This window comes from Stegostoma tigrinum, chromosome 30 (genome assembly GCF_030684315.1).
Source record: "Stegostoma tigrinum isolate sSteTig4 chromosome 30, sSteTig4.hap1, whole genome shotgun sequence".
Classification (NCBI taxonomy): domain Eukaryota; kingdom Metazoa; phylum Chordata; class Chondrichthyes; order Orectolobiformes; family Stegostomatidae; genus Stegostoma; species Stegostoma tigrinum.
In genome coordinates, this window is record NC_081383.1 from 25,431,105 (window position 1) to 25,444,887 (window position 13,783).

General features: G+C 39.7%; 1 protein-coding gene across 1 annotated transcript; it reads right to left on the reverse strand.

The window, feature by feature from the left end:
* Positions 1 to 46: 46 nt before the first annotated feature.
* LOC125465977 (acidic leucine-rich nuclear phosphoprotein 32 family member A-like) lies at positions 47 to 12,905 on the reverse strand. Its single transcript, XM_048560031.2, has 7 exons — positions 12,707 to 12,905; positions 8,273 to 8,422; positions 6,069 to 6,191; positions 4,506 to 4,722; positions 2,989 to 3,110; positions 2,638 to 2,683; positions 47 to 1,623 (listed from the first exon to the last, which is right to left on the reverse strand). Exons 1-7 carry the CDS (start codon positions 12,758 to 12,760, stop codon positions 1,550 to 1,552), a joined length of 786 nt encoding a protein of 261 aa, XP_048415988.1. The 5' UTR covers positions 12,761 to 12,905; the 3' UTR covers positions 47 to 1,549.
* Positions 12,906 to 13,783: the final 878 nt, after the last annotated feature.

Consider the following 13,783-nt stretch of genomic DNA (forward strand, 5'->3'; position numbering starts at 1 on the left):
AAACAACTTATTAAAAACCCATTTATTTTTGAAAATTTATAACAAAACTAGATACATTAACATGAAAGCGGTATTCTGAACTTATTTTCTGTACAGAAATAACCTGAACAGCAACATTTCAAAGTTTAATACATTTGTAAAGTTACTACACTGAAAATTTATATTCAAATTCATTTTGCTCTAAAAAAATTCACACCACACTAAAAATAAAAAGTAACAAATTACCTATTTCTAATCTCAACATTTAGTTTTCTTTTAAAAAAGTCCCAGAGTTTATAAATATCCATTTTTCAATGGGTATCTAGAACTAATTCCATAATATACTGTTATAATACAAAGAGACTGTTGACCGAGTTTATACAAATATTTGAAAGCCATTTACCTTCCTCCTTATAAGTTTTTTTTGCATTTGTATTTAAAAACTGAACAAGCTTTTTCAGAAAGTCTGGTATACCTGAAGCAAGACTCAGTCTTTTTAGATTTCTATTCAACTACTGGTGACAGTTCCACCAGATGCACGTTTAAGACATTAGACAGCACGTTTACAGTCCTGTTAGAACACCAGTGTCAGGCAGTTGCAACTACAAAATATACCTTAATTATAATTATGGAATAGATTTTCATGCTCAGGCTTCTGAAAAAGACAGCTTCTGAAAACACTTCTGCTCACCACTCTTGCATCAGTTCTGTTGCTATGGAAATGCCAAAACAATAAGTTGTCAATAATGGAGACGGGGGTTTTTGAAAAAAGACATTTCTGACAGATTGCACAGGCTATCATATTGTACACTCTAATACACAGCGACAACTGGATAATCCCATTCACATTTAACAAAAACATTGTCTACCAGACCAACTACACTATAAGGCACAGTAATGTCATAAACTCCAAACTGAATGCAGTGGGTTTGAGACAGGTTTTTATAGCAATGTATAACTGCTAACCTTAGTGAGTTTTAAACAAAACGAATATCTACTACAGGAATCATTTGATCTGGTTTGGTTTATTACCTTTGAAGTCATCACATTCTATCAGTTAAGGCTTTGGACGCACGCATCCCTCTACAAACTTAAAAGATTAAGAACGCCAGCTACTCAAGCTCCTTTGCCACTCTTTGGAATACCGATCCGTGGTGTGTTTGGGGTGATGGCAAGAGAGGAGTGAATAAATACCAATACTGGTGGAAAAGTTCTTGCCTAAAAAAAATTACACATTCATTGGGGAGGGATGTTAACTGCTTCTTTTGAAGGACACTGCACAAAGACAACAAATAAAACTCACCACTACCCAAGTTTTCATGGAACACTTTGGTTTAAACAGTGCCAACTCTGACCAATCTAAGGCCACATTCCAGATCCCTCAGCAACCTGATGCTTTATCCAACTTGTCAGAAATGTGAGTCAGTTACTATAAACGCCTTTAAAACAAAACAGCTTATGAATTACATTTTTCATAAATATACATCGCCATAGCTACAGATACTGCCTCAGAGGAATGTCACTTGATGCGAATATCAACCACAGTCACAGTCTATACATTTTATTGGACTCATTCATCATCTTCGGTATCCTCTTCCCCATCGTCCTCTTGGGTCCTCTTTCGTTTCTGGCCTTGGGCAGTGTCTGTGAAGAGAGAATATATTTTAAACTATCAGATAATCGCATTTTTGTTGAAGCGAGAAGTGAAAGATTAAATCGCTATATTAACACTCAGAGTTAAGAAAACAGACATTAGATATTTGGGAGGAAAGTATTCTAGTTATATTGAGAATATTTGGAGAATGGTCGGTAAACGTAATAAACAGAAACACACTGGTTAGCTGTATGTTAAATTACATAACGGAAAGCATAATAATTTACTTGCCATGACTTAACAGAACAGTTAATCTAATGAAATTACTATAAAACGATCACCTAAAGGATTAGGATTGGCAGTCATTCTCAAATGAAGGAATAATGAAAGTGGGCTCCCTCTGGATTAAATGACCTCAAACATTTGACTACATTGTCTTTGCCTGTGCATGTACACGTTTTCATCCCTGCCCACGCCACTTTTCTCCCCCACTGTTAATTAATTATACACATTAAATTTCAGGTTAAAAGCCTTTAGAGGATTTTTCTATTTCTTAACATATTTGGATGGAAAAAGGAGTCTAATTTCCCTAAGATGCATTTGCAGAGATCTTTTAAATGGCACACAAATGGTTTAAATTGTATAGATTATGTTATAGATATACTTTAAATGGATAGAACAGCATATGCAGGTCCTTCTCAAACTGCTGGGCTACACAAACATTCAAGGTGGGTTGAGTAGCTTAGGCAGGAAAATGTTAAGAGAAGACAATAATGAAGTCATAAATAAGTCAAGCTGATGAGCAGGCAGTGCAGGTTGACCAGTTCACGCCAAAGACATTCATAAAACTATTGAGTTGCAGCAGGTAAGCACAGGAGAGTCAGTGAATGTGAATAAAATGGAAGTAGTTAGTGCAATTTTGATCAAGACGATGATGAAAAATACTTAAAACAGGATTATGAATATTCATAATAATGTACAAATATTCAGCATTTAGTTCTATACACATCCTTTCTGTATGAATGCCAATTTACAACTGACCCAGTCACTTCTTTCAAGCTTACCTTTGCATTCCTCTTCACCATCTTCAGCTTCTTCATCCTCATCCTCCTAAATGAAAACCATTAAAATGAGTTGGGCTCAACAATATCAGCATGACTCACTGTTATCATACAATTGTATATAACCATTTATAAATAATAACACAAAACCAACCACAAAGTTTGGTCACGTACTAATTTCAGAAGATCTGATCTCTCACTAGTTTTGGAGAGGCTGTTGCAGAAACTACACTGCAACCAAATCCAACAATGATTAGCTTGCACAGAAATGTAATTAATTTTAAAAGAAGAATAGGGAATGAGATGGAGGGGAAAGGATCCATCAAATCACTCCAAACACAGTGTATCACTTACATCCTCTTCTGCACTATCGTCCTCCTCATCATCATCATCATCGCCAAGTTCATCTTCATCCTCTTCATCCAAGACATCAAATTCCCCCTCTTCATCATCCTCCTCCTCCTCCTCCTCCTCCACTACAAAAATTATGACAGGTTAATAAATGAATTCACTGTAGGCTTCGAGATCCATATTTTAAATCCATAAACATTTTCTTATTCTGAAAATGGGACCATGGAATTAAATTCAAAAGACAAATTACCAACAATATGATGCACAGGAAAACGTTTACATTCGGCAGACTGACACTGGGATGGCAGATTGTCCTATCAAGAGACTGGAGTTTAGAAAAATGAAAAGGGATTTAACTGAAGTGTACAAGTCTCATTCAGAGGTCAACGCAGCCACTGAATGATGAATCTTTCCCTAGCTTTGAGGGCAGGTGGTGGTCAGCAGTCTACAATCAGAGGACAATTTCAGAACAAGCAGGTATTTAGGACTGACAGGAGGAGGAATTTCTTTATTCAGAAAATAGAATTTGAAAGAATCACTATCTTCAAACGGTCATGGAGATCTAGTTGCCAAGTATAGCCAGAGCAGACAATGATATAGTTTTACATCTTACAAACATCACAAAATATAGAAATAACTTGAAATGGCACGGAAGTGGACCAACCATCATCTTTTGAATGGCAGGGTAAGCCTGGTTAGCCAAATATCCTAATCCCATTCCCATACATTAAAATACTACATTTTATATTAAGAGATAACACAGTGCAGAGCTGGAGGAACAAAGTGGGCCAGGCAGCATCAAAGAAACAGGAAAGCTGACATTTCAGGTCGGGACCCTTCATCAAAAAAAAATCAAATTATTTAGATTATTGCGTTTAGATCAAACTTGTTTCTGATGTATAAATATTATTATTGTGACATTACAAGCAGAAATTAAAAGAGCAAATCTGGATTTGCTGGATATTACTGGACAACCTATGGATTTCTCAATTTCTAAAAATTTAGCGATCTTTTTCTTTGTAGAATAAATGTTCTGTAATGGTTGAAATTTCAGGGCTTCTCTTGATATATTGCACATAGCAAACACGTATTATTTAAAAATCACTATTGTATACCTGGATGCTATAATGTTCACACAGAAATTCAAAGACAAGTCCATGTATCGTTAATACTTTGAAATACATTCATACTATCCAAAGACTGGTGAAACAATCACACTTGGGTCCATTAACAAACCCCCAGAGCAAACAGCGGTATCCAGCTTCTGAAAGTTGTTCGCTAAGAAATCCTTTCTCTAGTCATGAACAGGGAAATATTTCCAAAGCTATAGCAAAAATTCGAACATTCCACTACTCTAAATATTTACTTTTAAAATTATTTTTAATAATCTATACTATGATCCTAACATGAATCCAAAAAGTAATCAAACAGGAGGATTAATATAACATTAGCATGTAGATATCAACTCATTGGCATCAGGTTTTGTGCATCATCAGCTTAGATTTTGTGTTATTTCTTACCATCTTCATTTTCCTCATCATCATCTTCCTCTTCATCATCATCTAAACAGTCACCATCTCCCTCCACATCGGAATCTGGTGCCTCCTGATCATCCTGATCATATCCATCCAAGTAGGTAAGCTGGGGGAGCAGCTTGAACATGCTATCTCTGTAGTCATTTAAGTTAGTCACTTCACAGTTAAATAAGTCAAGACTCCTCAAATTCAGAAGTTTCTTCTGTTGAACAAGAAAATAAATTTATTTACAGAAATAATAGATCAAATATTACTCAATTTGGTTCTCTTTAAAGTTCAGTATCAATCGCACAGAAGCTGCAATTACAATTGATATCTTGTAACAAATACACCATAAACCGCAAATATCAATTTATCTACAGACCTGGGAACTTGCATTCAGTTTCTCTGTTACATGCAATTTTTAAAAAAATCCTGTGGCAATACAAAAAAAAATGGAGGATGCCCTGCCTTAAGTTCAAAATTCTTTGAATCGAGGGGTCACTAAGATAAAGTTTTTGATTCAAGGCATTTTGAGACAATTTGCTTAAAATAGAAGTTGGAAATTATTCACACTTGAATTCATGCAGTTGGTTCTATTGAGTTGCTTCAGTTAGGAGGAAGATTTGTATTTATATCATACCTTTTATGATTTCAAAATGTCCCAAAGAACATCAATCCAAAGTACTTTTGAAATATGGTCACTGCCTTAATGACAGTACAGCACTAACTTGAAGAAAATGCCTTCAAAACAGAATCTCTCATGTATTTTCTCATTGATCCCACTGATTGTCTCCATAATAATTTCCACAAAAGTCATATAGTTAGAAAGGAGTCTAATGGCAGAGAAGGAATGAAGTATGAACCATGGAAGCTTTTGCATTGGAGAAGCTGATGCCAGGAACTCTACACGTTACAAAGCTTTCTCGTATGCCATTTGTCACAAAACAGCTGTCTAGATATATTACTGCCTAGTTTGTTTTAGATGCATGGCTTCTCTATTTAAACTTGTTTCAGGGTTACAGCAATAAACTCAAAAACTAATGGGGATCTTACTTAAGGTGGCTTCCATTCTTGGCTTTACCTGTTCCAGTGGAATTGATTTCACAACTACAGCTTCTCATTGCCCATGCCCTCATTTAGTTTGGTTACAGTTTCTACATCTTTAGTGCCCTTTTCCTAATGGGGTGGCCAAAACTAAGTAATAGCCAATGCCCCTGCACCTTTAAAATACTACTTATGGAACCCAAAATCAGATTCTACTTTTTAAAATGTGCTTTCAAAAAAATGTTTGTATCTAATTGAATTTTTAAGGAATTTTACAAGCAAACATATCATCATATAGTTTTATGTGTATCTTCACCCTTCACATGTGCAGTGAATATGCACACTAACTCCTTGTTTTTCTGAGCAACATCCATTAACTCTAGCCCTGCAATTCCTGTTCATCAACTTACAGGATTGCTACTTTACTTACCACAAGCCTGAAATAAATTCTATCCAGCTAAATTGCAACAAGCTTAATAAATCATTCATGGCTTCCCACTTCAACTATTGATAATTTCTCACCAAAGGCTCCAGAGTATTGATGTCTTTGATTTTATTTCCACTGAGGTTTAAATGCGTAAGGCTTGGGGTCCTTTCTGCCAGAACTTCGAGGCCTCCAGATATCCTGTTATCACTTAATTCAAGCTGAAAAATTAAGGTTACAATATTTTTAAATCACATTGTTGAACAACTTTGTTACAAACTAAACTCCAACAAGCCATAACCAGTGGTTCTGCGGTGCTTTGAGACCACGGAAAGACATGGTCAAGATTATTGCTAAAATAGCTTGCAGGCAGATAGTATAAACCTACTCAATATTATAAAACAATTTGCCCATAGTGTCGTTTCAATGGGATCAAGTTGTAATTTAATTTTATTTGCAGTTACTGTGTTTTTCTGACTATAACTGCAGTCATACTGAAAGTAACTATTTAATAAAAATCATAAATTTTGAATCAGAGATAGTAGGAACTGCAGATTCTGGAGAACCTGAGATAACAAGGTGTAGAGCTGGATGAACACAACAGACCAAGCAGCATCAAAGGAGCAGGAAGGCTGACATTTCAGGCCTAGACCCTTCTGGGCCTGTGTTCATCCAGCTCTACACCCTGTTATCATAAATTTTGAATATCTGTGGTAATGATTAGTTGTCATATCCAAGCATACGACATGCATTTAGGAGCATTATTATCCTGTTTCTGTGTTAATATGAATTATAGCTTTTATAATATCAATGCACTTTGGTGTAGATGATGGTCCAAGCTGCAAACATTAATGGTAACTCACATTGACATTCACTGACATGTACCTAATTGGGAGCAGGAAAAATAATTAGCCAATATCTTTCACCTAATCTCCCTCTGTCAATTCAGAATGGCCACTGACAATATCTAGCACTTTTGAATTGGTGATGGAGATCCAAACTTCTCCAAGTAACTGGGACATTACAAATGCTCATATCAACCTGAGAAGCAGGAATCTACACGCCCTGTAAACTAGTTTATAAGACTGCATAACTCAGAATGTCACTTACGTTAGCTAAGAGTAACTGATGGAATAAGACTCCTCCAAGTGCTTAAGTTTAATTTTCTTAAATTTTTGTTTGCTGGTGTTGTATTTTAGCCAAGTAACATAGCACAATGAACTCGACAGATTGATAGCTAGATGCTGGCTTCTGCAAAATTTAAAGCAATTGGATACTGTTTTTGAAGAATTTCCAACTTGAATACAGCAATCAACTGATTGCCAGTGAACTCACTAGATTAGTCTTGCAAGAGGAAGCCCATTAAGTACCATTTACAGAAGAATAACTGCATAAGTACTATTTACAGAAAAACAACACCTCTTGAATCGATCATTTATTATCACTGAATCAAAAATCTGAGAAGTGCCCTCATGGCACAATGACTAGAAGGACTGTAGCAGTTCAAGGCGGCTGATGGTTAATGGCACTTTCCCAAGCCAACCAAAGCTGTGCAGCAAGTACAGCCACGTTAGAAATATCCACATCTTGAGATTATATACAATAATAAAATCAACTAATAAAATGAAAAATATTGCCAAATAATCTACAATAACAGTAGCTGAATTTTTATAAAGAATAGAAATGGAATGATGTTAGCTGAATCACTTAAAATACTTTTATGTAATTCTATAGCAAAAATGGAGATTTACCACCCACACTTCAGATTAGAGGGTGACGTTTATCATGAACTTGAACATGAAGAGCGTCTTGGTTTAATTTTCTTTCAATTGTTGGCCATTATCCAGTTCAACATATATTAACAATGACACAATCAATCATCCACAGAATACACTTGTAAATTAAGCATTCATTGCCCAACATTCAGAATGAAAGATTAAGTCACGCATAGGATGCATTAAGGAATACTCCTTCACTAAGTTTTACAGGATTATTAGTTACCACCATATAACTAATCATTAAAAATGATAAAGATTTAAGCAGGTATTGAATGGAAGTTTAAATTGTCGTAGGTATTTCATAATGTAGCACAAATAAGTCTTAACTGAGTAGCTTTATTATTGTATTCGATTATGCTCAGAATTCAAGATCAATGTAGTGAGCACAACATATTTATTGCTGAAAAAAACTTCACAGCAGGAAGAGTGCACTATTCATTGCAAGTCGACACAGTTGACTGTGTTAATAGCCTGACTTTTCTAGGATGATTAACTCTACCCAAAGCATGAGTTCAAATTCTCACCTTTCTTAGTTTATTTAACTTTGGGAGATTTGACACAGATGTCAGCATTACGTTGATCATACTAAGAAATTCTAAGCTTTCAAATGCTGCAGTCAATCCTTCAATTTTGCCATCATTTGACCGGCAATTGTCCAGAACCAGTTCTTTAACCTGTAAGTGAAAAGTCAAGTGTCTTCAATAGTCCATAATACAATTCAGATAAAAGCAGTACACTTGATATATTTTATATGAACTTTGAATCTGGTTAAAACATAATTTAACAGTTTTCAGTATACTCACAGATGCCTTTCTTATCATCTTTCTATCCAAATCACCCCTTGCTAATGAAGTAGGCTTCCAGTGCAGGCTAGGATTAAACCCAGGTAAAATCAGCCCCTGCCCCAAAATTCTGCCTTCTAGCTGCACCACCTTGGCTAACTCTATTACTTGTCAGATCCCATGTTGGTAGATTTTTTCCAGTTGTGTCTGAAGACAGAGTGAGGACAAAATGTACTGAGATGATGCCGCCTGATCACTATCTACATTCGCTATTGTACTCGGCCAGTGCCTCTTTAAGGAGTTAATCCTTCAGATGTGTAGAAAGTAAACACAAAATGGGAGTAAAAGTGTGTCAAGGTGATTAGTTCAGTGCTGGTTTGGGGCAGATCCCGGATTAGAGATGTGACTTGTCAACATTGCCCCCTACTGGTAATTGTGACCTCCGGATTTCAAACATCTTATTCAAAACCTAACATTGATTGAATTATATTTTGGGACACAAAAATTTAATGGTCTAATTTTGACAATTATAGTAGTGTTGTTTGAGTAATGCTAAAGATAGGAATTACCACTAATGCTGAGGACAGAGGGAGTGTGGAATGAGAAATAATATAATCTCAGATATGCAGTGGGGTGTGTGCAGCACAACCCCTGGAGATTGTAGAGCTACCATGCACAAAATCCACTGAGCAATTCGAAAATCTACTGGAACACAGCAATGAAGAGGCAGGAGCAAAGGACTTTCTTGACTGTCAGAGATAAACTGCACTTTACTACAAGCTAAAAATTAGTTAAGGAATATTATTCATGAACGAAAGTGGTCTTGGAAATAACTTGGACAAGGGCAGTGAAAAGAACACAGCCCAGAATGGAGCAGTACTCCAGGCAGAGAACTTCTAAGAACTGTATCTTGTACCTTTTATCACATTAGAGGAAATGATAGTTCAACTACTATTTCATATTGATTGTACAGCAATGCTGTGATAAAATAATCGGCCTTCATTGACAAGTATCATTCTTCAGGTTCATCAGCATAGAATGAACCATTATCAATTTGTGGTAGCAGGGGAAATGCATTCAGGGAGGCAGAACAGCAGAACTCAAAAAGTGAACACGATCGTCCCAAAATTGGTCAAAGATCTGGATTAAGAAAGGAAATGCACTTTGATATTACCAGGCACGCCCTGAAGACAACTCAAAACTCTATAGTTATCAGGACACTTGCAACATGCAAAACCACCTCAGAGAATATACAGAGAAAGGCGTCAAAAATAGCAACAAAATAAATGCTGAAATAAAATATTCTCAAGAGAGCATGTGGAAGGCTGAACACTGACCAGTTCACCAGAATCCCCCTATTTTGCTTTAATAGGTGCCACAGGAACTTTTGACCTTCTGATAGGTAGACAGGGTCAGTTTAACAGCTCAACTCAAGAAGCCAAAATACACAAAATCTCTATTTTCCAGTGCCAGTGAAATTAGTCTGGATCATGTGTTCACGTCTCACAGTGGGCCTTGAATCTATGATCTACTAAGTTAGACTTGTGCATTACTACTGAGCAACAACTGATAACTTAATCAGTTTATAAAGATCAAATATCTAAATAACATCAAACCTGGGATACTGGCAACATTCAAGGTAGTTAGCATGTTGGAAACTGTCTGCATAATCTGCTCTGATTGTCCAAAGCTTAAAGTCAAAGCACATGACTACCAGAAGCTGGGTACACACACACATTTACCCAAAATTCAGTAGTGACGACAGCACTGCCGCACATAAACAAGTAGTTGAAGTTCCACCATCTACAACCAATTAAACCAAGGTTAGACATTTGACAAACATACAAACATGTATCTAATGTTATGGGTAGGATCTGATAACAGATATTTTCATTTGAAAACAACTGACTGGTGCTGCATACAATATTACTCCATAAAATTCTGGTACCCACACCTACTAAGACTAAAGGAACTTACAGTTCTAGTATTTGTCACAGCCTTAGCATGTGTTAGACTGCTTCTGCTCGCTGAATTATATTGTAAGTTCAATGCTATGGTACTATAACCTACATTGGCAGATATGGTTCAGGAATAAACATTCTGGACAGATAACTCACTGCAGTTGAACACTGTCAGAGCATCTTTAACATCTATCTGAGGTGGAAGAAAACAGAGCTTAAGGCTAAGCCTGCATGATGACACCTCAATGCAACAATATCTTAGCTCATGGAAATCAAGATTCTACAAACACTCAGAGGAAAGAACAGACCCTTTGTGGAAGCCTTCAAACATGTGCAGCAGATATTTAAATGATCAGCTAGTGGCTGTCCTGCTTGAAGGTGGTTCCAAACTGAGACAGCTCCACGGTAAATTACACGATTGTCAACGACTGAACTAGGCTGGCTCGTTAGTGACACCAGAAACTCCTATCCGAAAAGGGCCTTGATAGCAAGCAGAGAGCATGTTGCTGGGACCTTTCTGCCAGCTGCAGCTAACCTGGATCTAACGTGAAATGGAGTCGAAACTGGACAAGTGACAGAAGACTCTTGATGCTCTGTGCCTTTACACATACAACAAAGTTCCATAACCTTTGACCGTTATCACTCTGGCCAAGTTCTCTGAGATAAGTGAGTGCGGCAAGTCCCTTCAAGAAAATTGTGACAACTCATCACCACCCAAACAGAAACGGCACTTGTGGATTTCTTAATAGCTTGATTTTAATTTCAAACCTCATGACGGATTACCACATTGTCAGATACCTGTCGCTAACCTCCCACCAAATCCCACACAACAACTTCACTGGTCAATACTCACCAGTGAGGCTGCTTTGTTTTATTAATTTGCCAATCAGATCCACAACTGTGTGGTTAATCACTCAGCATTCTGCTGCAGTAATATCTGCTCCTGCCATAACTACATTTCCTTTTCCCAATTCATAATCACTGAGTCAATGCATACTTCACAATATATGAATATATTCTACCAAGATAAATATTTTATTGCCCAAATCAGTTTAGCTACATTATCCTACTGACATTGAAGGAAACACCAAAGTGTAATAAATGCAAGCTTTTGCGTCATAATACTCATTAAGCAACATGAATCCTAAACAGAGCTATGTCAATATTTTACAATTAAGTCTAAATATTATTGCAATGCAAAGGATGCCTGAGAATACTTCTCAAAATATCTCCAAGATCATCCACTTACAAAACGAAGCTATTTCAGAAATGTTAATAATTTACGAGCAATTAAGAGATAGAAAAGCGGGGCGGGGCGGAGGGAAGAGAATTGTGGCAATTAAGAAACTTTATTCACTTATAACTACATGCAACTCATCGCAGAAAAACAAAATATGAAATGAAAATCCAGAAGTCATGTCCACAGTTCATTCAAGTTTCTGTAAAGATATAAACGGATGAAATAAAGAAGCCATTACCGAAAAGGCAACATTCACAATCCATGTGCTGGAAGTAAACTCCCATTAAAAACCCATGCTCCTCATGGAAGACCCACAACAAAGAGGTGAGTCAATATTCGGGGAGGTCAGAGCCTGGAGCCGCCTGTTTGAATGGATGGGGAGAGACTCCCGGCGGGGGGAATATTGCGCCCTTCGTGGAGATCGGGCCCTATCCAGGCGAATACTTCCATCCCCCTCCCCCCGGGCAACACGTGGAGAGGAGGCAGCACAGGCCCGGGTGGGGGGCGGGGGAAATATAAAAAACCTCCCCCTCCCCCACACTCATCCCAAATCCCGGGGAGGACCTGCGGGCCGCACTTCCCCATCCGAACTCTCCCCTCCGCACAGCCCGGCAGTTAAGGCCGACCAACCGCCTGGCGGGCGGGAAAACGGTGCAGGGGCCGCCCGAATCGGGCCTGAACATTTACCACCCGCCCCCTTCCCCCTCTTATCCCTCCTTCCCCGAACCCGGCTTCAGGCCGTGGGGGAGCGGGACGCGGCACAAGACCGCAAACTGAGGAAGGGGCCGGGACACCCCTCCCGCCCGCCCGGCGGGAAATTTAAACACGGCCCGAGGTCTCTGTTACTCTCCCGCCCTGCTGCGGCCACGCGGTCCGGTTCAATCCGCTTCTCCCTTACCACCACCATCACCATCAACCCCAACCCCCACAGCGCCGCTCAATAAAACCCCCCTCCCGCCCAATCGCCAGGCTTACGTCCGCCGGAGTTCTGTTCCTCAGCTCCAGGTTGATCCTCTTCTTCATATCCATGACTCTGGGGGAATGGCCGCCAAAACCGCTTTCAATGAGAAGCAACAGACGGAAAACCTGGCTCAGCTTCAACAGCTCCAACCGCGCCAAACTGCCGAAACCTCTGGGAGCAGCCGCGGGTCCGCCCAAACAACCGCCCCCTGACGGCGCCCACAGCCCACTGCAGCTACGAACACCAGGCTCCTCCTGAAACACCGCCTCCTAACGGCGCCCAGAGAGCCTCCGCCGTTCCAAAACTCGCCTCACAGCGCCCAGAGCGGGGCCTCCTAATGGCGCTCTAAGTCAATGCAGCATTTTTCGGATGAAGGGTCTAGGCCCGGAATGCCGACTCTTCTGCTCCTAGGATGCTGCTTGGCCTGCTGTGTTCATCCAGCTCCACTTCGGATTCGTCCAAACAGCCGCCCTCTAAAGGTGCCAAGAGCAACTACAGCTCCATTTTTAAAAAAGAAATGCCGATCCGGACCTCCGAAAACACCGCCCCCTGGCGGCCACCATCGCTGCTGCAGCTCGGAACACCGGGTCCTCCCAAATCACCGCTCCCCTGGGCGCCGCTGCAGGTCGTCCCAAACAACCGCTCCATTTCCGGCGCCCGCCACGGCAGCTTCGAACTCCCCGGGTCCGCCCAAACGGTAGCAGCATCAGGGCACCGCTCCAGCCCCTAACTTCACCGGGTCCGCCAGGGACACCGCCTCCTCACGGCGCGCATGTCCACTGCATCCTCGATGGGTCCGTCTGAAGGGCTCGGTGTCTCGGCCGCTTCGGCAGAAACCCGCGCCACCTAGCGGTCCCTTGCATCATTGCAGCGCAGTTGCTGGTACCAATTGCTGTTTGACTAACCTTCAGCGAGGGACAGGGGCTGCCAGGAGAGAGAGAGAGAAATATAATCCAGGTGCCTCCCACTGACTACTGACAGGGAGATTGGTGGTTTTGTCATCTGGGCATCTTAAGGGACTTGACAGGATAAATGTTGACGGGACGTTTCTCCACATGGGAGAGTCTGGGACCAGCCTCAGAGTAAAGGGC